This window comes from Xiphias gladius, chromosome 16 (genome assembly GCF_016859285.1).
Source record: "Xiphias gladius isolate SHS-SW01 ecotype Sanya breed wild chromosome 16, ASM1685928v1, whole genome shotgun sequence".
Lineage (NCBI taxonomy): Eukaryota > Metazoa > Chordata > Actinopteri > Istiophoriformes > Xiphiidae > Xiphias > Xiphias gladius.
Window position 1 is genome coordinate 17,813,671 of NC_053415.1, and position 25,107 is coordinate 17,838,777.

The following is a 25,107-nucleotide window of genomic DNA, read 5'->3' on the forward strand; positions in this document are numbered from 1 at the left end:
CACTCATTAAGGGAAAGACTCCGAATTATTCTTCCACGTCTTCTTATTTCCAGACAGTAAAAAAACTAAAAACTGTGCAGGTCATTGTGGGCAGACCGACGGGCTACAGGTCCCATCAGCCTATACGGGGCTGAACCATCACTGCCGACATCCAATCAGCTGCGGGCTGACAGGGTTGGACGTGCAGTCAAAGTGCTTGTCCTGTCTCATCCCTGGACACTTTGAGCAGACTAACGCAGATCTGCGTTATTTTCGTGGGTCCTGCAGGTCGAGCCGCCTCTGTCGTCTTCTTTTTTTTTTTTTCCCCCCCATCGGTGATGGAAAACACCCGCTGCTTTGCAAACCGCTTCTCTGACTACAAAGGCGCGCTGCTCCCGGCCCAGGGCGTTGAGGCCGCCGTAGTCGCCACCGTCGATAAAATCCTGAAAAACGTCCCCGTCGAGATCAGCGCCTGCGACGGGGGGCTGTACGATGGGTCGGCCGGGGTGGCCTACATGCTGTATCACGTCGGCGAGTGCCCGCTGTTCTCCGAGCACCGGGACGTCTATTTAAAGACGGCCAAGCAGATCATCGACGTGTCGGTCAGATACGTGGATGCGGAGCCGGACAAGAACATGCGTGCCGCTTTCCTGCTCGGCGGGACGGGCGTCTACGCGGTGGCCGCTATGATATACAAATCCCTGGGCTTGGCAGACTTCGTCAAGCCGCTCACCAAATTTCGCAACCTGTGGGAGGTGTGCGCGCCCATCAATTTTCTGGAGTGCGGCTCGGACGAGCTGTTCGTGGGGCGGGCTGGGTACCTGTGTGCCGCCCTGGTCCTCAGACAGAAGCTGGGCATCGAGGTGAGCTCCCACCCCGAGGATGGCACACTTTTAGTTGCCTAGTCATGCCTGTAAAATGACAGAGGCAGTCCATCGCCTCAACTCCAGAGCACTGGGCCAGAACCCGCGGACACTCCGGAACTGGCTGAGAGGTCTTCATTGAGCCCACGGGAGCACACACTAGATAACAACCAGTTGTTGTAAACATTGTTTGTAAACACTGGCATAAATCAGCAAGGGCTGCAACTAACCATATGTGGTTATATATATATATCTTATATATATAATCGATTAATCTAGGCCTATCGATTTTTAAATGAACCAATTAATCATTAAGAATGTACAATGGCATCCCAATTTTCCAGAGCCCAAACTGATGTCTTTAGATGTCCCGTGTTGTCCGACCAACAGTTCCAAAAAAAAAAAAAAGCAGGACTAGTGCTGCAACTGACAATCATCTTTATCACTGATTATTTTCTCAGTTAATTGATCAGTCATTTTGTCTATAAAATGTCAGAAAGGGTGAAACATGCCCAACTCAAGTCCCCAATGCCGAGCATGACAAAACTCCAAAACCCCAAAAATATAAAGTTTGAAATCCTCCGAAAAATAATCTGTCCAGCGATTAATCGACTAATTGTTTCCGCACTATTAACAGTGATATAAAACAGAGAGAAGCAGACAAGGCAACCAGGGAATATTTAGTGTTTTTGTGTAGTAAATGATTTGCAACATTAGTCAATTTTCATTACTGCTTACAATTCATTTTCATTCAGGTGCAAATTCGGCCTGTATTCCCAGATGTGTATACATGTAAAAAAAAAAAAAGAAAGATATTTCTCATTCTGCTGCATAGTTTTCAATCCCTTTTTTTTCTGTCAAACTGTCCACTTTGAATACACCAATGTGATAGGAGTGCATAAATTGGTGGAGTACTTTTATAAAGGCCCTGCATACCTATGTAACAACCGTACAGGCGATTTTTATTATTTTGGCTGATCAGAACTCATTGCTTGACTCTCCCGTTAGCTTTGTTGGTCGAGACAAATCACAACTTCATTCAGGTCTTTCTTACTAGTTCATACTGTAGATTTGGTCATCTCCACTGCCTTCAATGTGAGCAGAAGTCTGATCAATAACTGAATAAGTGAAAAAACCCTTTGTGAGTGTGCAGAGCCTTTAACGGGGCTTTTATTTTATACATTGTTCAATTTTTTGAATAGCTGCATTTCCAAAGATGATCCAGTTTGCAAATAACTACTGTATACCTTTGTTCTGCAGATTCTGAGCAAGGATCAAATTAAATCTATTTGCCAGGCCATCATCGAGTCAGGAAAACAGTACGCCAGGAAAAAGAGAAAGCCTTTCCCCCTCATGTACTCTTACTATGGGACAGAGTATCTTGGTAAGAACACCGGCCTAATTCACTGATAAAGAAGCATGTGACCCTGTACGTTTTTAATGTCTCTCCTTGTTATCCATTTAGACTTTGTAGGTTCATGTGTGAATTACCATTTAGAAATTAAGGTTTTTAGTCTAAAATCTCTGCTGTTGACTGACTATACTGCAGGAGGGTCTTCTGTTATCACACAGTGAAGCTATGCACACATAGGCAGACTGAGAAGAGCGCTACTGATGTAGGACTGGTGTGTTGACATGTGTAAAGCTAACTTTTCTTTCCTTGATTGCATCGGATGAAGACATGCCGTCAGGGTTGGAGATCCTCAGTAACTTTCAGACCAACACAGAGCTCATTGTAAGCATAGCCCCGCTGGCCACTTCTGCATGGATTCAGCAAATACTTTGAGGATGATGAGGAAGTGAGACAAGTTACACTCTGAGGCATTTTAAACTACAAAATACCTGGATGTTTGAATGAACACACACCTGGTCAAAGCTGCTGCTGCATGCGTTACAGTTTGCCTGTCCTGAAAGATTTGCTCACTGAGGAGTTTCTCTTTTGTTTGGCTCGACATCAATGATCCTCGGATCTGAAGGGAATTCACAGACACTGGCTTTCCTGTCTCCGAGAGCCGCGCTGTCCTTGCATGTGTCCAGCATTATGTGGGAACAGTCTGCCCAGTATCCCAATGAATTATGTCCATATTTGCCGATTCTGCGCCTCACGATTTACGTCCAATGTCAACGTTCAGGTAGTGAGCTGGATTGTAAGCGGTACGGACGTCCAGATGGTGGATGGGTTTGTAACACATTTGTCCGATCATTGACCGACAATTGACATGAGAGTTTTTATTTATTTATTTGTTTTAGCACAACCATGATCTCTCCCTAACCTTAACCAAGGGTTTCAGTTGTCCAACCTTAAATAAAAAAAGTTGGACATTTTGGGTAATTCACTTATTTCTTGCCGAGAGTTGTACGAGTAGATTGATACAGCTCTAATGTCTGAAGACTCAATATAAAGCTAAGGTCAGAAGCCAGCTATCTTCGCTCAGCACAAAAGGGGAAACAGCTAGACTGGGTTTGACCAAACCAACACCCCCAATGTTCACTAAATAAAATGTTGTATCTTGTTTGTTTCGTCTGTACAAAAACCCGTGTGTGATAATGAGAAATTGGTGTTTTATGAGGGGTTATGTGCTGGACTATTTTTTTGGTTTTACACCTTCAGAAAACATCAGTTTGTTGTTTTTACAGTTCAGCTTTTGTGCGGATTAAGCAAATGAGATACAAGGTGTCAATCAGTGATCTTTAGAGATGATAGTATGATAGGTGTTTTTTTTTTTTTTTTAACCCTTGGACGGAGCCAGCCTAGCATTTCCCCGCTGTTTCCAGTGTTTGAGCTAAACCAGGTAGCTTAGAGGTCTCAAGACCATCTAAATCCAGCTCAAGTTCCCTGTTGGTGGGCGAACAATGCAACGCTTGGGGAATTCTGCTTCACAAAGATAGGAAGAGCCAACATCGAAAAACGAGAGTGGTATCAGTACTCTCATCAAACTCTCGGCAAGTAAGCAATAAGGCGTATTTCCCAAAATGTCGACATTTCCTTTAACCATATTTATTTGCCATAACCACGATCTTTCAATGTCCTTAACCTTTCCATAGTTGCCATGCGCAGATATTGAAGGAAGTGAGCATTTTAAAAACGTTGGCATTGGATGTGAAAAATATTTGCCTTGAACGTGATCCATGGTTTCGCAGAATTGTCCAATGTTGACCTTCTTGTCGGGAGATAGGGTTGTGAGACCACAAAGGCCTAATCTACTATCTCAATTTGACTGGAAGCCTGTGTGTGACTTGGTTCTCAGGGATTAGATCAATATCCTCAATGTACAGTTCACCTAAAGACAGAAGCCTCCAGCTTACTGCACTAAAGCATGGTTCTGTGGATTTAAACTCTTTTAAGATACTTTGAAGCTTAACTCATTAACATTTTTGATTGTTCTGGTCTTGTTTCAATAATTGAATATTCAGTTTTCATATACAGTTTTCAGTCCTAGTTCAGCATGTAACTCCTCCTGGTCTTGAAGGGTTTTTAGTGGGACAGTGGTTGAGTAGCTGCTTATGTACTTGACAGGAGCTCAGCTGCTCTGAGAATCATCAAGTTTAGGTTTAAAAAAACGCAAAAAAAACCCCAATCCATTCCAAACAAAACTGTCAAGTATGTATAGTAAGCTAAAGTTAAAAACAAAAGCAAGTCCTCCAGTAGTCCTTTGTGAATGTTTGTGCTTGTTGGCTTCGGGTTTGCGTCTGCTTGTGTGCCTGGCATGGTGCTTCACTGCCTGGTCTGCTGGGTGCATGTGTGATCCCCTCGCCCCCTGCCTCCCGTCAGGTGCGGCCCACGGCCTCTCATCGGTGCTGCAGATGCTGCTGAGCTGCCAGGACATGCTCAGTGGTGCAGAGAAGGACCTGGTGTGGCAAAGCGTCGATTTCCTCATGAACCAGGAGCAGAACTGTAACTGGCCCGCAGAGCTGGGCGCCATCATCGAGAGAGAGAACGAGCTGGTGCACTGGTGCCACGGAGCGCCGGGTATGCAGTGTATTATTCATACACGTCGCCATGTTCAGTCACAGATTCTCAGCAGCTGTTTCAGCTGTTCCGTTTGAAGGATGTCTCCACTTTAATGTCATATCTCCATCCTGTCCCGCAGGTGTGGCGTATCTTTTTGCGAAAGCCTATCTGATCAATAAGAAGCCCCAGTATCTGGACACGGTTATCCGCAGTGGCGAGCTCGTTTGGCAGAAAGGTTTGCTGAAGAAAGGGCCTGGGATTTGTCACGGAGTTGCGGGCAGCGCTTACGTCTTCCTCCTGCTGTATCGGCTCACAGGGAACTCCAAATACGTCTACCGTGCTCAGAGGCAAGAAATCCGTCCTGCTGTTCTTCATTACATGTCTCTTGCCCGCAGGTCATTATTTTAAAAAAAAGCGAGGTCACGAGTTCAAGCTCCACCAGCCAAACCCACCCCAAGCTGAAATTTTAGACCGAACACCACATTTAATTTTCACCCACTAAGGAAGGTAGTTTTGGTCTCAGTCCACTGCTTTTTTCCAGACTGAACTATCTCAACAACTATAGATGTAAATTTTGTGCAGACATTCTTGGTTCCCAGATGATCCATCCTACTGACTTTGGTGATCCACTGACTTTTCCTTTGCGCCTCCAGCAGGTTCACATTTGTAATTTACCGGTTAACAATTAGATGGATTACCATAGAGTTTTGGTGCAGATATTCATGTTCTTTGAGAACTTTGATGACTCAACCCGACTTAATGTCTTGCGGCATTATCATTTCAATATTTGAATACTCTGGTTTATCGATCCAGCAGTTTCTTCATGAGCATTACACCTTCAGGGTTTACTTCCTGTACATTTTATTTCCCAGCATTATGCTCTGAATGCTGTTTCAAAGCTTCTCCACATATCAGGAATATTTTTAGCGAATTCCCTTCATTTTTATTAAAAATGACTTATTTATTGCTTGCCGCACTAGCAGCGTGGCTCTAGCTTTGACCTGTCTGTTTCGCCACTTTGTACCATCAACTAATGGAGTGATTTTGATGAAATGTATATATCACATAGACATTCATGGTCACTAGAGGAGGAGTCCTACTGACTTTGGTGATCCCTTAACTTTTCATTTCCCTCCACTCTTCTTTCCTCCCCAAAGGTTTGCCGAGTTCCTCTTCACTGAGGAGTTTAAGGCTGGCTCGCGCTCAGTGACCAGTGTCTACAGTCTGTTTGAAGGCCTGTCGGGGACGGTTTGCTTCCTGGTCGACCTCCTGCAGCCGGACAAGTCAGAGTTCCCTCTGTTCAGTGTCTTTGTGTGAACGAAAATTTGGTTACTGTCATTCACAGACCTGAACAGACATTACTCCTCCCCTATGAAATTCGTTGAGAGCTGAATTGGTAGAGACTTTAGAACTAGATTTGATACTGTGATCGCAGTGGGGGTGGAGGACGGTATTTGTTTGGGGTTTAGAAAATCACATATCAGTACAGTTGCAGTAGAAAAATTGTCTTGTTTCGTGTCTCTACTAAAGTGGATGTTCAGCTTCCAGGCTTTACCAGACGCATTCCACTTACTGTTAAATTGTCCACTTAAATTTACAATGTAGCCAAATGCACTAAAGCAGGGGTTTTCACACTGTGAGGGTCCCCTCCCCGGGAGGGTGTGGGGAGAGTTGAAGGGGACGCATTGAGGGAGAGGCGTGAGGCGAGAATGCCGCGGGATGTGAAAATCATACTTCTTCTCTGTGTGATAACCCAGTCAAATCTGAACACACAGACGTGACTGACAAATTTTAGATTCAGCACGACTTACACCTCCCAAGGATATCATTATCTCCGATGTCCATCAAGAATAAATGCCTGTAATCCTGCTTAGAAATCTAGGGTCACGCTTTCAGACTTTGAAAACCCCTTCACTAAAGTATTGGGAGCTTTGAAACGTGGTACTGCTCCTACGGTAATTGAAATTGCAGCATATTCTACAAAGATGCTGTGCTCAGGTCACAAACACATGCACCATTAACAGCTGAAATGAATGGCAATCACACCCAATTCACACATAAGAAAAAGAGAAAAACAAGTGTCACATAATGCCTTTAAAATTTTTCTAGCACTTCACCAGCTCAGTGTCACGCAGCCCTTTGAGTTTTATGTCTTTAGGGTACGTAATTTCTCAAATGATTGTTGTCACGACCTTTAATGATAAATGTAATGGAGGGATTTTGATACTGAAACTGTGCAGCGAGGTACAGCCAACAGATGCTGAGAGAAATAACTGTAGTTCATCGTCTTAATAATACTCTCACTTTGTTTGCGCTTTGCAATATTACTGTCTCGCCTGTTCGAGGTCGTAGCTGTGTGACAGCTTTTTGTATCTATTTGATGTTTCAAACTGCGTTAGATACTGTACGGGGATGTTTGACATGTTCAATATGTTGTGATTTGGTACAACTTTTGAGCTTGAGTATGTTAGACCGCAGGTTTGGGATGAAGACTGAGAACAAAAAGAGTAAAACAATGTCAGTGTGAGAATTGAATTTTTCTTCCAATTCAGTCGGTTCAAGACGCAACTATTTGCAGCTCAGTTACGTAGGTTACAGGCGACAGAGGATTTCTTTTCATAAATGTGATAATAAGGCCTTAAAAACGAATTTCTACCATTTGGATATGATCACGTCTCTCAGCGTAAAAAGGATTGACAACGCTGAAAACTGAAAATGCTTTGGGCGGCGTTACTTACATGTGGCTCAAGTTGGTGAAAGGGCCTGTGAATAATAGCAAACCAAAGCAGTTTCCCGATGCTAACTGTGTCTGTTGTGGAACATTTATAAACTGTGCATGTGTGTGTGCTGTTTTTGCATTCGCAGTCCAAGCTGTCCACAACAAAATCTACAGGATTATTGTTATTAATAAAGTGTTCAGATGAAAAAAGAAAAAGGAAAAAAGATGGATGTTTTATTTACGTCTCAAAAGCCTCGCACACACTACCTTCACAGCCTGACGCAATAACAAACATATCAAATTTGATTTACATGTGAACATGATCTTTAAAACATGAATCAGAGCATCATTGACATTATAGATCCCACCTTGAGATAATTGTTATGATGATCACGTTTTGGAAGTTACACACTAATCCATCATCTTTCACTGCATTGCTGCATTTTCATTTTGGTTTCATTTGCAAATTTAACACGGCGGAGAAAGAAGAAAACATCTCACCTATTCAATCAATTCTCCCGTATACAGTGTATAGTCCTATCCCTCAGAATTTCATGGCTCGCAGGTCTAAAGAAAGAGGAAACAAGTAACAAAGAAGGGGAGAATAAAGATTGAGATCAGATGTTCCATTAAGCTTGTTTTCCAGATGTATCTGGCCACTTCTACATTTGTCAGAGCTGACAGGTGTAAAGAGAGAGAAGTCATGAAAGTAAATGCAACATTTGTTGAGCTAACAGAGGCTGGAAATGTGACTTTGGTCTGCAAGTTGGTTTCTAACAGTGGTGGAATGTAACTGAGGACATTTACTCAAGTACTGTACTTAAGCACAAATTTGTGGTTCTTGTACTTGTCTTTTCTTTTCATGCCACTTTATACTTTTACTCTACTACATCTATTTGACAGATTTAGTTCCTAGTCACTTTAGAAATTACATTTTTTTCATACAAAAGATATGAAGAGCTTATGAAATACAATGCTTAGTTATACATGAAACCACCCAACAGTATATACATGTACAGCTGAAACAATAAGGCTGTAGTGACAGAAAGTTCAACTACTTTGATAATCCTTTTTAATTTTTCATGTATAAATGCCAAATATTTCATCCTTCCTGCTTTGCAAATATGAACATTTGCTGTTTTTCCTTTTAATTATTTTAACAAATTTATTTTGTCTTTAATCATTTTGGACTTCCTGTTGCACAAAACAAGCAATGTGAACTTTAAACTCTGGGTCTGATGATTGATGAATCTAGTAAATAATCAGCGGATTTAAACAGTCACAAGGGTCATTTGTATGCATTAAGAACTTTCACTTTTAATACTTGAATTACATTTTCCTGATTATAATGACATACTTTTACTTTATAGCCAGACTTTTACTTGTAACAGAGTATTTCTACAGTGTGGTATTAGTAAGCTTATTTTAGTACTGATCTGAATATTTCCTCCACCTTTGGGTTTTAGCCAGTTAAAGTAAAATGAAAGTGAGGATGAACAGGAACAAACAACATCATTGCATCTGTTTGTTACTTTTTCATTTTTGCTTGAGTTTTTCCATTATTGGAGCATGTGCTATAGAACCAAGACATCCTTTGCACAATTATTATAATATTTGAAATATTGAAGTATTTAGTATCACATATTAAATAAATACATAAAATGGGATAAGAAATAAGAAACTGCAAAAGGCATAGGTGTTTTTACTTAAATCAGTTTGAATAACTACTGAACAGGAATGATCTGTACACATCTCTAAATTTAATTTACAAATGCAGTGACGAGTAATTCAAAAGATGGGAGAGATGTGTAATACTGGTCTGCTCAAACCTCATTTCTCAGTGTTTCCCTAAAATGGTTAAAGGTTACTAATAGCGTTTAATATGTAGCAGCAGGTCATGTGTATAAAGGCCCAAAAGGCCAGGCAGCAGGGCCTTTACGGGGATTTTGAGCAAACCAGAGCTCAGTATCCGTATGACACTAGCCAGAATTCATAGATGTGGCTCTTTTGGATCTCAATCTTCCCTTTTATTCTGTCCTATCATTTAAGAAAATGAAAGTGGAGAGATGAGTGAATGGAAAACACAAGACATCTGAATCTCCGTGTCACAACCTTCGCTGAACTGCTGCCAGGGCCACTGTGGAAGTGCTATTTTCAGTCTAGTGTTTTTATCCTGTTTCATGCTTTGTTTGTGTTAATCGCTTTGTTTTGTTTCATTGTATCCGCACCCTCAGGTCCCACGTTGGACTTGATCTTTTTGTTTGTTTTTTTGTTTGTTCTCTGAACACTGGGACAACTGTGTAATGGGTGGGACTTAAACCCAGTCACGCCAAGTCAGAGGACCTGAAATTGACCAAATCCAATTTATTAAAAAGAAGTGAATAACTTTAATGGTACAATATCATTCTTTGCTTCCAACTGAATTGCGTGATTTGTTTGACTAAAATAGTGCTGCAGTTTTGTTTTTTGTCATGCGTGTTGTCCTGTTTGCGCAGTCACAAAAACTGCGCCCCTCTACGCACTGGACAGCGCAGCGCGTCTTGCGCCCCCCGCAGTCTCTCCCGGGGACAACACTTGGCTGTGAAAACATCCCGCCTCTCTCCAATCGCGGTTGATCTGCTTCTGCTGCTGCTGCTGCTGCTGCGGCGGCGGCGTGCCCCCGACACAACGCCGCCCCCTTCCAGCGGGCGACTGAGCAGACTGAGCCCGGTGGTAACGTTATGGATGAACGGACCCCGATCGAAGCAGCGCGCCGCTTGCCCCAAATGGCGGAGTGAGTGAGGATGCGACTCCCCAGTTCCATCTTTGTGTCGGTGTCTCTGTTCACGGCCGAGACCACGGCAGCGCTCTACCTCAGCTCCACGTACCGCTCCGCCGGAGACCAAATCTGGCAGGGGCTCACGCTCCTCTTCACGCTCGTGCCGTCCGTGCTCGTGCAGCTGACCCTCACCTTCATCCACCGGGACCTCAGCAGGGACAGACCGCTCGTTCTGCTGCTGCACATCCTGCAGCTCGGACCCATCGTCAGGTCAGTGGTGACTTGTTTATTTCTGCGCGTCGCGCGTGCGGGAGCCCCGGGATGCCGCTGTGCTCCTAATCTCCTCCCTGCCGGGCCACCGAACGCCTGTTCGTGCCCACAGGTGTCGAGTCCACGGATGATTTCTCCCGTTGAAAACATGTCCGGCGAGTCTGCACATAAGCTGCTTACGGATGGTTTGATGAACGCGTTGCGCACATGCTGTTGTTTTCATTCTCTCCGGCCTTTTGTCTCTGACTGGCTGCACACACGCTGGTGCAGTGAATGTACGTCTGCTGTGCCATTTAGTACGGAAATAGAAGGCCGATCAATACACCCCACTGCCCATCGATATGTTCCATGTACCCCCGCACAGCTGCCAGTCGTCTCGGGCCACCACTGTCAGTGCGCTTTCAGAAAGATCTCCTCCCTCTCACAGTTTGTTCATCCTCAGGCCAAGCTGTGTCTGGTTTACTCGTGACTGCTCTGTCTGAAAGGACGTTAAGCCACCCACCATGAAGCCCAGCTGGGGCACACGAAGAGGCCGACGCACACATATGCTGAGGCTGTTGCACACTGACGGAGGAACCTTTAAACATCTGTACACAAGAGCTTTAAACCGTAATAGGCCTGGTCTTTCCCTGTGTGAGCCCTGCCCTGGTCTGGCCGGACCATCTGCCTCAGCTACGGGAATCTGAGCCTAATCCTGCATCTAGAAAAACCTCCCTATAGTCCAAAGAGATGCTATGCTGTTATCAAATATGCACACGGCAGGAGAACCGACTGTAGTGGTGACATGAGAACCAATTCATCCCCTGGAAAAAGGGAAGCTAGAGCTGGAATTGTTATTTATCAAGAAAAAAAAAAGACAAACATTTGATGATTTTGGCTTCTCCAATGTGAGAATTTGCTGCTTTGCTCGTCCTACATTATAGTCAACTGAATCTCTTTAGGTTTTGGCTTGTTATTTGGACAAAGAAGCTATTTGAAGACATCAACTTGGCATTTCCCTAAATAATTCATAGATTAATTGAAAACAATTGTTTGCTGCAGGCCTAATGGAAACACACAGAAATTAGAGCTGAAATAACGAGTCCATACATTGACACACAACTTTAATGATAATCCATTAATGTTATTTTTTGGTATTTAAATTTCATTTTACAGAATAGTTTGCCACAGGGCAGGAAGTTGATTTTTACATTATTAAAGATTATTCAAAGATATTGAGTGGAAAATAGAAAGTTAACAAATAAACCGAGGAGCAGTTTATACCAGTGCTTCTATCCAGTCTTTGAAGTCTGGAGCTTTAACTGTTTTTAAAGTTATTTTTTATGCCAAAAAGAAAGGCAAACCTTCACTGTTTCCAGCCTGTCAATGTGAATATTTGCTGCTTTTCTTAATCGTCTTCATCAGTAAAACTGTTTGTCGCACGAAACAATCAATTTTATGACCTTTTATTGACCAATACAACAGTTTGTTGTATTGACAACTGATTAATCATCTCAGTTTGTACTTAAGTCAAATGCCAGTTGTTCTCTGGTTCCAACACCTCAAATCAAATGTGCAAAGTGTGCTGCTTCTCTCTTTTTTATATCATTGTAGATTCAGTGTCTTTGGGGTTTGGACCAAGAAAAAAAAAAAAAACTAATGTGGAGACATGGAGTCATGTTGGGCTTTAACTAATTGTGATGACAGTAGCCCAAATGATTCACTGATTAATCGAGAAGACAATCGTTGAGAAATCTTGATAATAAGAATAGCTGCAGCTGCAGCTCTACATATATATCAGTAGTTTCTGTCTTTGGTCGACCAGTTGAACAGACGTCTATCACAGCACGTTGATTCCCCAGCAGCTGCCTCTGTGGATCCCACGCTGCCTGTCTTGTGTCCCCCGCCCCCCTCGAGTGTGCTTTTGAATGATTATGTTCAGACTTCTGCGTCTTTCCTCAGTGAAGAGCAGATCTAAGAATAGCACACGTCGCTGCCAGCCCCATATCTCTGATAACACAAGCGGAGAGGGCCTCTACCGCCGGCAGCACAGCAGCACTTCCTCCTCTCAGTCTTGTCCACCCAAAACAACACCTCTCATTTCGTAAACAGAGTCCTTTTTTTTTTTTTTTTGGCCATTTGGGGGCAGCAGAAACAAGTTTTAATCACAACACTTAAGTCTCACCTTGTAAGGTGATACTGTTTACACATCCAACAGACATGCAGCAACATTATTATTCGTTTGAAATCGTGTTTCTGCTCAACTGAATGGAAGTCTCTCACTCTCTTATAGCTCTGGTTTTAGTCTTTACCAGCTACTGGGGGAAACATCTGGCTCTTTAGCCGCTAAATGCTCCACGGAATTCACCAGCCAACTATGCCGTTAACTGTGTCTGTCTGCTGTTTGGTGCTGAGGAGGTGGTGTACAGGCAATTTTTAGATCTTTTTCACTGAAAACAGTTTCCTGCTGCGGCTCAAATCTACGCAATGAGAGCCGTGAGACTGAGCCAGGACGGTAACGTTGCAGGCTGGAAACCCAACCCTTGTCACTAGCCGCTTTCAGTTAAGATTGCTTTGTAAAAATATGTCTGTTTTGCAAACTGCACTTGCTCCTTCACCTAAAGACACACAAACGCATCCACTGAAAACATGCTGAACTCTGCGGAGACGGAGCGTTGGACCTGTATTGATCACTATGCTTGAATGAGATTTTGATATTTTGTTCAACATCTCAAAACCAGCTCAAAGACTCAACTTTCGCAGTTTTATTTATTCATATTTCCCAATAAAGTCAGTCAAGTCCGATGTAGTTCAGACTGATAAACAGTCTGTCCTTCATTAGCCACAATCCACAGAAAATTTTTAATTCTAAATTTTTTCGCCTTGACCTCTGGGAAAATGCGACGGACATTATTTTTCGTGTTTTCTGACAAAATCATGAATTGATTTATCAAAATAATGGATCGATTAACTACTGATGAAAATAATTGTCAGTTTCAGCTCTGAATAGCTTCAGTTTTCTGTAAAGTAAAGCCAGCACAGTAGAAGGCAGAAGAGAGACTAGAAGTAAACAAATAGATAAAAACTCAGCCCTGCCCAGTAAGCCACCCTTGACTGTTCCAGAAAAGCCATTAAGGGGGACCAAATTTTCATAAAATCATCTAACTTATCCTTTAAGCCAAACCTGATTATTTCTAGGGTACATGTCAATCATTTGGCTAAAGTTGCACTGAAGGTGTTTCATATGCTTTAGGGTGCCGAAGCCTAATATGATCTTCATCTGACCTTTAGAAGTATTTTTTTACACAACACAAGGTCTGTGGATTTCGTGCCCCATCACTTCCGTTCGAATTGACTCAGGAAGGGGTCTATTAATGGCCGGTATGAACAGGAGGAAGGGTTGCACTGAGGATTAGGCCTCTCAGTGTTTAGAAGGGCATGCGAGTACTGTATTGACACAGACTCGAGAAAATATGAATTGACCCTTTAAGTAATAAACTGTCTTTTGGGCACCTTCAGTGTAGTGAATGCCTCTGATGTGCCCCCCCAAAAAAAATCATCAGTACAGCATGGAATCTGGTTGCACTGTTATTATATAAAAAAAAAAAAAATTGTGAAAATTCCTCCGAATAGTTGACAAACCTGCAGTAGTTGATGAACAGGAAATTGAAATAAGCAAAATAACATGTATTACATTGTGCTGACACATCAGGGATATGCTGTTAAATTTCCTTTTTGAATAGTAGATTAAGGGATTAGTCATTTGATACTGGATCAATCATTTAAGCAGGTTATCAAACAACATAGGGTAGACATCCATGTCTCCCTCAGGATGAACATTTCAGTTTCCCACCAGCCTCAGCTGTAGTTTGGGTTTAGTTAAAAATGAGCAAATGTTGCATGTTGTGGCTGATGTTAGGCTCAGTGAAGCCGGGGGCCCGCATCAGGAAGTGAGCTGAACTTTAGTCTGACTCTGTTATCTCTGGGGTATCCGGTCCAGCTCGGAGCGTGTTCATGTGACAGAGGCGGAGTTGTTAACCTGACGTGACACCATCAGAACCATGAATCAAGTGATTGGTGTGAAATGGTGACACCTCCTGGTAAATGCGGTTACAGTGACAGCGGAAAGTGATGTCTTCACCGAGTGAGATAATTGGTCAGTGTCAGTGCTGTTGACAGGTTTTAATCTGATGCTTTGAACTTTACCTGCCCCAGAACAGGTTATTCATGCAGCATAGGTTACCATGGTGATCTACCCCAGTTACTCAATTAAGCCCAGAGATAGCTGGATAACACACTCATCTCGCTTCATGGTACAGGCCCCCGTGTGTGTGTGTGTGTGTGTGTGTGTGTGTGTGTGTGTGTGTGTGTGTGTGTGTGTGGACACCAGCAAGATCTTCCTCCGATTTGGTGAAGCTAACGTGAATCCTAATAAATGAAATTCATTGAAAATTAATTGATAATGAAACAGTATCTGCAGCCCTTCATTTAGTTCCCCTGAACGACACAACAGGAGAGTCTGCGTCTCCTAATGATCTCTGTTCCCCTGCTGTTGCTGTGCTGCAGGTGTCTGGAGGCATTTTGTATCTATGGCAGTGTGGGCCAAGTGGAGGAGCCTTATGTCAGCATCACCAGGAAGAAGCAGATGCCCCGCGGGGGTCAGTCTGAGGAGGTGGAGCGGCAGGTGGGGCAGGCGGAGGGGAAACTGTTTACGCACCGGGCAGCCTTTGCCCGCACCTCTGTCATTCAGGCCTTCCTGGGATCGGCCCCCCAGCTCACCCTGCAGCTCTACATCTGCGTCCTGCAGCAGGGGGTGTCCATCGGCAGAGGTGAGGGGGTGAGGGGGGGGCATGTACTTTAAGTGTGTGTGAGACTCTGGACTCTCTGATTTCATGGTCACGTGTACCTTCAATTCAACAAGCTCCACTGAGAGTGTATTCTGTCACCAGTCCACAGCTCCACTGAGATGTGGGCTGATCAGCTAAGAGCCATATTGGAAAAAAGAAGATGGTGTTTTCATGAGTCAAAGTGGGGTTATGTAACTCTCGATATATAGGATGGATCATGAAGAGTCTCTCTGCCAATTGGTGCAGATCTTGAGTCAGCCTCTCCAACTCTGTGTGTGTCTCTGTGTGTGTGTGTGTGGGGGGGGGGTCAGTATCTCTATTCCTGAGAGAGATTTCGTAAAAGGTCCACACAATCAAACTAGGACATCTGGTCTTTGAATAAGGACAAAATAAGAGGTTATAATTACAGTAAATAGGTGTTATTTTCTCTGCTGCCGGGAGTCTAACACTTTCATTTCATGATTATCGATTTAATGGCCGGTATGTGATGATCAAGAGCTTCAGGGCCGTAAAGGGTGGGTTTACAATTTTTCAAGGCTGTCGTAAAACATCAGCCAGGTGCTCATATGTACATTAAAGCATTTCTTGCTTGCTGTAATCACTCCTACTGTCTGTTCATCTGTGAACACACTGAGCGTGTTTTATTCACAGTAACATAACTTTATGTATCATATAGAGACAAGCTGAGAAAACCAGTTTAAATTGCTGATCTGAGAAATACTAATATTTTCAGTGATTTGCAGGCATACAGACTTAGTGAAAAAGGCACAAAAACACCTTAACACAAAATCACTTTACGTGTAAATGCTGTATTATAGATTTATTTTTTACATTTTACTGTTGTATTTGTATGTAAAAATGGTGAAACTATATTTTTTAAAACCTAAAACTGTTTTGTAGTAATATGTGAAGTAGTTATGACTAAAGATTTGTTTTTTTATAGGCATGGGACATATTTCATGTGTATTGGCTTCCTGGCAGCTTTATACGCTGATAAATTGACTAAATGAGAAGTCAGACTTGTAACCGAGTTTGTGCTGATAAAAGGAGGACAGGCATGTGGGTAAGGACGGTTGCTAAAGGTGCTAAACAAAGACAAAAAATGATTGCATAAAAAGAAAATGAGCTAAAATCAACCTGGAATCCTGAGGACAGACTTGATCCCTTACATGATGGCGTCCCCATGTTTCTCTGTTTTTCCATGTCAGGCACACTGATGGTGATCTCCCTCCTGTCCATTGTGTATGGAGCACTGCGCTGCAATATCCTGGCCATCAAGATTAAATATGACGACTATGAAGTGGACGTCCGGCCCATGGCTTATCTGTGCATATTCCTGTGGAGGAGCTTTGAGATTGCCACCCGTGTGGTGGTCCTGGTTCTGTTCAGCTCCGTGCTGCAGCTCTGGGTCCTGCCTGTGGTTCTGCTGAACTTCCTAGTTTTCTTCCTCTACCCCTGGATCCTGTTCTGGCAGAGCCACTCCCCGTTCCCTGAGAATATAGAAAAAACTCTGACTAGGGTGGGAACCACCATTGTGCTTTGCATGCTCACCTTCCTCTACGCCGGCATCAACATGTTCTGCTGGTCGGCCGTGCAGGTCAAACTCAATGACCCGGACCTGATCAATAAGTCCCAGAACTGGTATCGCATGGCCGTGTACTACATGTTGCGTTTTGTGGAGAATGCCTCGCTGCTTCTGCTGTGGTACATCTATAAAACTGACTTCTACGACTTCATCTGCGCGCCGCTGCTGGTGCTGGAGCTGCTGGTAGCCTACGCCATCGCCATCTTCTTCATGCTGGTCTTCTACCAGTTCTGTCATCCCTGTCGGAGGCTTTTCTCCTCCAGCATGTCCCAGGGCCTTTGGGATTGCTCCTCTCTTCTCTGTCTGATGTGCAACTCTGCGTCGCCGCAGAACAGGCCGATAGGAAAGGCCATCCTGGAGCCACCGAGCCCCTCCACACACAAGGAGGTAGCTAATGACACAGCCCATGACACAGCCAGTGACACCACAGACGACATTGTTAACGACACGACGTACGACATGCTCAACGACACAATGTATGACATTCCTAATGAAATGGGCAATAATATAGGAGGTGGAATCAATGGCGACATTGGCCACAGTGTGTCCTGCAATGCTTAAAGTATCAGTTGTTTGACGTGCCATTCAGAGGATCGGCTCTGAAAGTCATCAAACCTTCTGTAACCTTTTAAGTGCCACATGAATCCGTCTGTGAGTTTAGTTTCCATTTTAAATCCTTTGATCTTAACCTCACACAATATAACCCTCCCAACTCTGTTTTCTACCATAGTCTGTTACTCGGACATGAAGCAAATGTGTCCTTAACCTGAGATCTATCCTGGCTGCAAACATGCATAGTGTCCACTTTGTGTTCACCAGTGTGGAGAAACACTGCGAAGGTGGTGCTCACCCATCTCACCAGCTAAAACCCTAACCTGTCGTCCTGCAGCCTTTAATACAAATAAAGACCCATGCCATGGACAGCGCCATTGCTTATTTAGGTTTGAAGACTGTATCCACTTATATGCTGCATTACTGATCACAAGGAGCCATGCATTTGAACTGATTGTATTTAATATCTGTGTTTGGCATGGAAGTGTGCATGTCTGGAGCCTTCGATGAGGTCTAACTATTATTCCCCTTGGGGGGGTGTGTTTTGTACAGATTTTTTTTTTTTTTCCTGAACCTCCTGCTAGTTCTACGGCTGCAAGCAATCAGCATTTTTTACTCCTTGATAAGAGCTTTATCATCAACACGCGCTGCTTCTGTGATGTATTTGTGCTTGTCTATGTGACGTGAATCTCCACACACTGTTAAAGAGCCTGGTGGATCACCAAACACGTTACTTCAAGGCACGCACCTCCCAGAGTGTAATATTTTTGCACGTTTACAAAATGGAATTAAGTGGCTTTGGTTCAACCACCGAGCAGCAACAGCTGTTGTGATGTTAAATGCTTTTGTTTTGGATGTATTTGCATTTTTCTACTTCACGCTTGTTACGTCTCTCAGCTCTGCGTCTGTATGTCTCATCAGTTAGAATATTTACACCAAGTGCACACAAATTGATATCTAATTAAGAAATGTTTGGAATTGTAAAAAGTATTTTTGATTTTTTTTCCAACCTTTAACGTTTAATGGTGGTGTGAGAGGGGATGTCAGTGTTTGTTTTTGCACTAACTCCTTTTTGCAATGCATCCACAGAGGGATGAAAGCCTCCGGAATCACATGAATGCTCCTAATTTTTGTACAAATAAGACAACCAACCTTTGAAGCCAAAAAAAATATGAAAACCTATGGTACACATCAAACATTCTCATACATGACAAGATAAACGGCATTTAAAAGATTAAATCCTACTTAAAAAATTAAAATAAATTTATATTTATATGTGAAAATTGTGTGCATTGTTTTCTTTTCAGTTGAAAAGCACTCACTCTGTATGATCCTGTGCTAACCTCTAGAGGATGAAAGCCCAAACTGCAAATTAGTAAAAACATTTTATCTCCTCTTCTGTTCAGTCAGCCAGGAAAATATCGTATGTAATCCGTCAGTCAGGAAGGAAATGTATACATTTAATGACTCTACAGTCTATGTTCAGAAATACTGATTCATCAAACAGCTTCAGTGAACTCAACATACAGTTCAACAGTACAATTCCAGGATTTCTGCAGGAAATGTAGAAAAAGTGCCTTCGTTTATTGGGACTGACCGTTAAATGACTCCATCCTGGAAATACACACTCTTATCTGCACAGATACAGACCACTATAAATATTAAGAATATTACATACATGAGTAGAACCACTTCACATACAGTCAGTAGTCCGGTATCTACTAAAGCACAGCTACTTGTCTTAATAAATAGGCAACTTTCCGCTACAGCAACAGTTCAGTCCTGTTCACTCGGGAATGTAATGAAGGAGACAAATGATAAAAATAAATCAAGTTCTACATCAAGGAAATGATTATAGGGTCAATTAGGACAATTTATGAAAAGAACTAATGGATCACAATATTTAGTTATTTAGTCACTTTTCAAGACTCAAAATAAGAATAATACTTTTTTTTTTCTAAACCAAAGTACTCAACCAGCCTTGCAATCTGACCATGAATTTGGTCCCTACAAAGCAACATTTTTTCACAGTCAAACGCGACCATGAACGCAGGATGTAGACTCACAGCTCTTATGCTGAACTTATGTTTTTCCTGCCTGTGGGGAGAGATAAGCTACTTGTACGTCAGCTTCCACCAGAGGATCTTCATGGCTTTTTGGTCACGTTGCAATTTAAAGAGCAGCTTCAGACATGACGGTGTTAGAAGAAAGAGCAGCGACAAGCTCTGCGCCGCCATCACAGTGCCACAGCGAACACACTGACCACACAGTACATGGTGCGGTTCTCCCACCGGACAGTGCAGCTTCCTGAAGGAGATGGACGACAGGAGAAATTATACTGACGTAGCCATGAAATTTCTAATATTTTTCCTGGTAAAAAGTTCAAGAGATATTATTTATAAGGAATGTTTCTAGGCAAGTTATTCAATCATTTGAACACAATAAACTTACTCAAACCCAACAAATATGATATACTATTGCTATATACTATACTATTAATAGAATAGTATAGAGACTTTTCAAGTTTGTTGAAAAGTAATCTATCAAGCAAAACTTCCAAAACATTTGCCAATCCCACCTTCTCAAACATGAGAATTTGCTCATTTTCTCTGTTTAAATCATTATAAATTGAATAAATTTGGGTTTTGGGTGCTGTAGGTCAGTCAAAACAACCAATATGCACACATAACTTTGGCCTCAAACAGTAGCTGAAAGATTATTAAGTAATAAAAAAATGATTAGTTACATCTAGAAATCCCATCTATGTGCTCTTATAAACTGGTGTTTGGATGTGGTTTGTATATACAGCATGTATTGTTTCAAAAGGAGAAAATGCAGTATAGTAGAATTTCTGTCATACAACCCAGTCATGTTCAATATAAAACAGTTTTAGCCTGTTTTTCTCTCATTTCCATGTTTCAAAAACTATCACTATTTTTAAATGCAAAATCTAAAATAAGCCACCTATTCAATTTTGCATTAAAATGTCTCTTAATACAAATAATTTAATATTTAAACTCAATAGTTTCTATTCTTGATTCACAAGTTGGATTTTATATCAATATAAATGCTATTGGTTTTAAAAATGGTTTTACATTCATTAGAATGAGTTTAAAAAGAACCTCAGTTTGCAGCGATTTATACTCTAATTGAAATATTTTAAAATTCTGAAATTATAAGAAATATTGCAGTTAAATCCCGAAACAAGAACCTGAGAGAAAGTTTTAAGGGTGATACAAACGGTGATTTTTTTAGAGGGACAAAATCTGCTAACAATAGATCAGCCAATATTTGTTGTTTCTTTTTTTAATTTTTTTTTTTTTGACATAAACACTTTTGACAAGGATCCCTTCAAATTGGTCACTAAAGAATTGTGACTAAGATATGTACTTGATGGAGCAATTAACAATTAAAAATAATTTGTTAGGGGTATCCTGATGGACGATCAACAGAAGATTAATTGGCAACTATTCTGATAATCGATTCATCGTTTTAGGTCATTTTTTAAGCAAAAACGCCTACATTCTGTGGCTGCAGCTTCTCCAATGTGAGTTTTTGCTGCTTTTCTCTGTTTTATATCATTTTAAACTGATTAACATTGGGTTTTGGACTGAAAATGTCACTTTGGACTCTGATGTTTTACAGACTAAACAATTAATCAAGAAAATAATTGTCATATATATCGCTAATGACAATAATCATTAGTTGCAGCCCGATATGTAAAGGAGACACTGACCTCAAAGAAATCTTTGGCATTTCTATACAGAAATGTCGTGTTACTTATCAGCCAGCATACGCTATACAGTGATGTGATACATCTGTGAAACTAAACTGGCCTGAACTATTTAGTCATCTGCCTTTACCAGATACCATTGAAAAAAGGGCGGGGTATCGAATATTAACTGTTTTTTTGGTACTGAAAGAAATGTGACAAGCAACAAACTTTGGCATTGTTATAAGTTTTCTCTCACCGTCAGTGGCAGTGTCCCAGTAGCAGGAGTTGGCCGTGTGGAGACCAGCACCGCTCTTCTGCATGATGGTACAGTTTACTACAAAACACCAGAGACCAGTGTCACTCGGTGACAAGTCTGCTTTCACACACAAGCTCTAGATGTCTACATGACGTATTTTATGTCCTAGGGTCTCGTGTTACTGTGTATGATAGTAGTTGGCTCACCTATGTATTTGAACGGCCGTCCCTGTTTCACCAGGTGAGTCAGAGAATGCTCCACTATGCCTGCCGTCCACTGGTTGACTTTACTCTGATTATAGTCTGTTCCACCAATGACACCTTCAATACACTGAGATAAAAAGCAACACAGAGAGGAAATCGTGATCGCTGTCGTCACATGACAGAGCGGATTTACAATAAAATACAGTTGATCCATGTTTCCAGGGTTTAAAACTTACCTCTTTAACTGAGACACTGGCCTCATCAGCATTGAAGAGAACCTGCAAGATAATTGAATTGGAGAGTTAGTGGCATCTGTGTTGTTTCATTGCAGTTTTTGCATGAAGAGCCCACCTCACAGACCGAACTATTCTATATGACACTCAGATGGTGCACGACCCAGCATGTGTCATTTTAAGAGCCATAATGATTTCACATCCATGATTCTAACATATAGTGCATAGGAAGAAACTATTCCAGTATCAAAAGAGAAAATATTGTGCTTTAAAGTTACAGCTGCATTAATGAATATTTTCGATAGTAAAAATGTAGTCAAATGAAATGACCTAATCTAAGCCGCCTACAACAAGGCAGTTATTCTCCTACTTTGATTATCATTAGGCTGATTCATAGTATTAATTTTATTATTAATCAGCGGTGAAGTGCACTGCTACTGAATACAATGAATCAGCAGTTAGATGGAAACGGAGAGCAAACCATTAAGAGTGATCACATTTCACTGAATTAAAACTGGATATTGCTGTTTGAGTAAAAACAGATGAGCAGAAAGTGAGTTTGAAGATAATATATCTTTCTCCATTTACTTTTGTTATTGTCTTTTTCCCTCTTGCCTTTCCTGTGTTTTTCTTAATAGTTTATTTTTATTTAACTTATCTTGTCTCATTATTCTCTAATTCTTCGGGATAAATCGACTAATTATTTTAGCACTCTGACTCACTGCTATGAGTAGTTTCTATACTTAAAAGTACTGTCCCACTCAACCTGAAATCTCCGGGTCCCCCTTCAAGACATTAGCAGTATGAGGACTGTGACATTATGGATGAATAACTGTTTCAATGCCAGTCTTGTCAGTCCCAAACAGCATTTTATTTGTCAGCATGCTCGACGCGAGGTTTGCTACCAAAACTGTGACATTTCACCAATCAAGACCTCTGTTTAATACCAAAGAGATATTCAGAAATAACACTATGACAGCTGTTCTGTTTGTTTATTAAATATCTCACTGTAGAACTACATGTAAACTTAAGTGTCCCATCAACCTGAGCCCACGTCGATTGATTTATCGATTCATTCCTCGCCCCATTGAATCGACTTATTGTGACGAGCGAAACACACAGGACCCCGCAGGTTATCCAACTGTTACCGTATCGGACAGTTTCTACTTCTGATGTGCTCGTCAATATAATATTCCGCCGATAATATAAATCTAAATGCGATGATCTGGCCACACCCAGACAGAAATACCGTTAGCTCCAGCTAGCTGGTTAAGCTAGCAGAAGCTCACCGGCTTCTAAAGCCTTCGTAGAAAATGACCGCGGACGTTTCGATACTAAGTTTCACGAGAAGTAACAATAAATAGGTTCACCTCTTCTCCAGAGTTATACTCCTCCATCGCCACTGCCACGGATGCTGCCGTCTCTCCTCTTTGTCCGTCCGTTGCTGAGTTACTGTTGCCGTGTCGTTCCTGTCGTTCAGAGACAACGAGCGCAGCGAGGACAGTCCCTCGCCTGCCGAAGCAGATCCCCGGCGTGATGATGTCGCCCCCCCGTGGCTGAATTCACAAACCACAAACCCAGACCAGGATCGGCATTGGGGGGGGCGTCTCATCCATATCCTTCGGGTCTACACATGTGATTAATCACTGATTTGTTACGAATTTGAACCACTGAAGCACAAGATCAGCCACAACAGGTCCTCCATGCATCCTCCATCGTGTACCCTGAGGGTTACAAGATGGAGGGTCCCTGAGTCAAAATCTACTCTTAACACCTTAACGGGTTTAGTTTATATTATTGAGCTCATTTGTCATAAAATTGTGTCAAAACATTTATGCAGAATGAGCCCAGTCAGTTTTATATTATTATATTATTGGACATATACATTATCATATAAGCAACATTTTGATGTTGTAGCTGGTGTAGTGGAAAACTGGAAAACTAAATGCTCACCAAATAATGCCTTTTTTTGCTCAGAAAAATGAACTTAAATGTTAAATCAATGATCAAAATATCCAACTGATTTTTTGTTAGTAGTGTATTCAATTAATCGCATGATCTTTTCAGCTCTACAGTACTGGTTGGTGTCTTAGTAATAATGTAACTGACATGTATAGGGGGGGGTCAATAGGGGCCCAACAACATGTTTTTGCCCTCAGTTCTGCCCTGTCTGTCTGCCCTCAGTGGGTTAATCCGGCCGTGGGCTGAAGTCTGAGGAGCAGCGGTCCTCACCGTTTATAAAAGCCCACTGCGTATGCTGTGAAAACAGCAATAAATTGGATTGTCCTCTGTAAAACATCCAATTATGGGCTGGGCTCAGACTTCCACTTCAATCATATAATGGAAAAGGATGTTCGTAATATTTTAAAATGGGAAATTTGCTGTTTAATTGCATAATAATACAATGCAATTAGCTATTAAATTCATATTGGATGGTTTCTGAGATAGTGGACAACTTCACTGTAGCTGAAAAAATTTATATTATGGAAAAAAAAAAACAATTCATAAATGAAACCTTTATTTAACCGAATAATTTAACTGCAATCATGATTTTATTGTGAAAATGAGAGACCTGAGTACTGCTGAAAAAATATGACCAGAGATAAGACACACAACAAAACACACAAACAGCATCAGAAATGATCACACACTTCTCTAAAAAGGTCAGAAGACAGACACAGACATTTTCACACGTGAAATGTCTGAAAGCCATTTATCTGCCTGTGAATTTTGTCACATGTGAAACGGTTCTCCACATGTGGTAAAGATGTGAAGTATGTTTCACATGTAATACAGTAAATACACATGTACTTCTTTGTGAGGACTGTGTTCCTTTTATGATGTGCTGCAATGTGATGGTCATGACTAGAATTATTAAATAAATAAACGATCCGGGGTTGGCAAAAAAAAAAAAAAGACATATTTCCATCTTTTGTCCCTGGGAGGATGTTACATAGTAATCCTTAAAAGAAAAAAAGAGAATAAATTCGAAATAGGGCAGAGCACAGCAAAAAGAGAAAGGGAATATTAATGTTAGTTAAGATAAGGCGTGCTGTGCAGGGCATCACGGTGCTGCATTGGTATTTAACATGCAACACAGAAACATACAATAGTCTACACAAAGCAACTTATATTAAAAAGGGGCAAAAAAAAAACAACCCATAAATTACTGTGGCACACTATAAACTGAAAGCAT

The 25,107-nt window shown here is 41.7% G+C and overlaps 3 protein-coding genes across 3 annotated transcripts; 2 read left to right on the forward strand and 1 right to left on the reverse strand.

Annotated features, from left to right (window-relative positions):
• Positions 1-157: 157 nt before the first annotated feature.
• Positions 158-10,111, forward strand: LOC120801235 (lanC-like protein 3). Its single transcript, XM_040147933.1, has 5 exons — positions 158-842; positions 2,103-2,226; positions 4,615-4,812; positions 4,934-5,141; positions 5,952-10,111. Exons 1-5 carry the CDS (start codon positions 318-320, stop codon positions 6,109-6,111), a joined length of 1,215 nt encoding a protein of 404 aa, XP_040003867.1. The 5' UTR covers positions 158-317; the 3' UTR covers positions 6,112-10,111.
• Positions 10,112-10,196: 85 nt separating this feature from the next.
• Positions 10,197-18,779, forward strand: xk (X-linked Kx blood group (McLeod syndrome)). The gene is made up of 3 exons (XM_040147932.1): positions 10,197-10,541; positions 15,087-15,349; positions 16,576-18,779. The coding sequence occupies exons 1-3, from the start codon at positions 10,297-10,299 to the stop codon at positions 17,511-17,513; spliced, it is 1,446 nt and encodes a 481-aa protein (XP_040003866.1). The 5' UTR covers positions 10,197-10,296; the 3' UTR covers positions 17,514-18,779.
• LOC120801236 (dynein light chain Tctex-type 3-like) lies at positions 18,743-23,507 on the reverse strand. Its single transcript, XM_040147934.1, has 5 exons — positions 23,282-23,507; positions 21,915-21,956; positions 21,682-21,805; positions 21,476-21,553; positions 18,743-19,811 (listed from the first exon to the last, which is right to left on the reverse strand). Exons 1-5 carry the CDS (start codon positions 23,306-23,308, stop codon positions 19,741-19,743), a joined length of 342 nt encoding a protein of 113 aa, XP_040003868.1. The 5' UTR covers positions 23,309-23,507; the 3' UTR covers positions 18,743-19,740.
• Positions 23,508-25,107: the final 1,600 nt, after the last annotated feature.

What these genes read in the sequence shown, in the direction of transcription:
- LOC120801236 (XM_040147934.1), bottom strand. Translation starts at nt 23,308, where the DNA reads ATGGAGGAGTATAACTCTGGAGAAGAG. An exon ending in AGTATAACTCTGGAGAAGAG is followed by an intron (nt 21,957 to 23,281) that starts GTGAACCTATTT and finishes ATTATCTTGCAG; the next exon opens with GTTCTCTTCAATGCTGATGA. An exon ending in CTGGGACACTGCCACTGACG is followed by an intron (nt 19,812 to 21,475) that starts GTGAGAGAAAAC and finishes CATCTCCTTCAG; the next exon opens with GAAGCTGCACTGTCCGGTGG.
- LOC120801235 (XM_040147933.1), top strand. Translation starts at nt 318, where the DNA reads ATGGAAAACACCCGCTGCTTTGCAAACCGCTTCTCTGACTACAAAGGC. An exon ending in CTGGTGCCACGGAGCGCCGG is followed by an intron (nt 4,813 to 4,933) that starts GTATGCAGTGTA and finishes CCTGTCCCGCAG; the next exon opens with GTGTGGCGTATCTTTTTGCG. An exon ending in TACGTCTACCGTGCTCAGAG is followed by an intron (nt 5,142 to 5,951) that starts GCAAGAAATCCG and finishes TCCTCCCCAAAG; the next exon opens with GTTTGCCGAGTTCCTCTTCA.
- xk (XM_040147932.1), top strand. Translation starts at nt 10,297, where the DNA reads ATGCGACTCCCCAGTTCCATCTTTGTGTCGGTGTCTCTGTTCACGGCC. An exon ending in CAGCTCGGACCCATCGTCAG is followed by an intron (nt 10,542 to 15,086) that starts GTCAGTGGTGAC and finishes GCTGTGCTGCAG; the next exon opens with GTGTCTGGAGGCATTTTGTA. An exon ending in GGGGGTGTCCATCGGCAGAG is followed by an intron (nt 15,350 to 16,575) that starts GTGAGGGGGTGA and finishes TTTCCATGTCAG; the next exon opens with GCACACTGATGGTGATCTCC.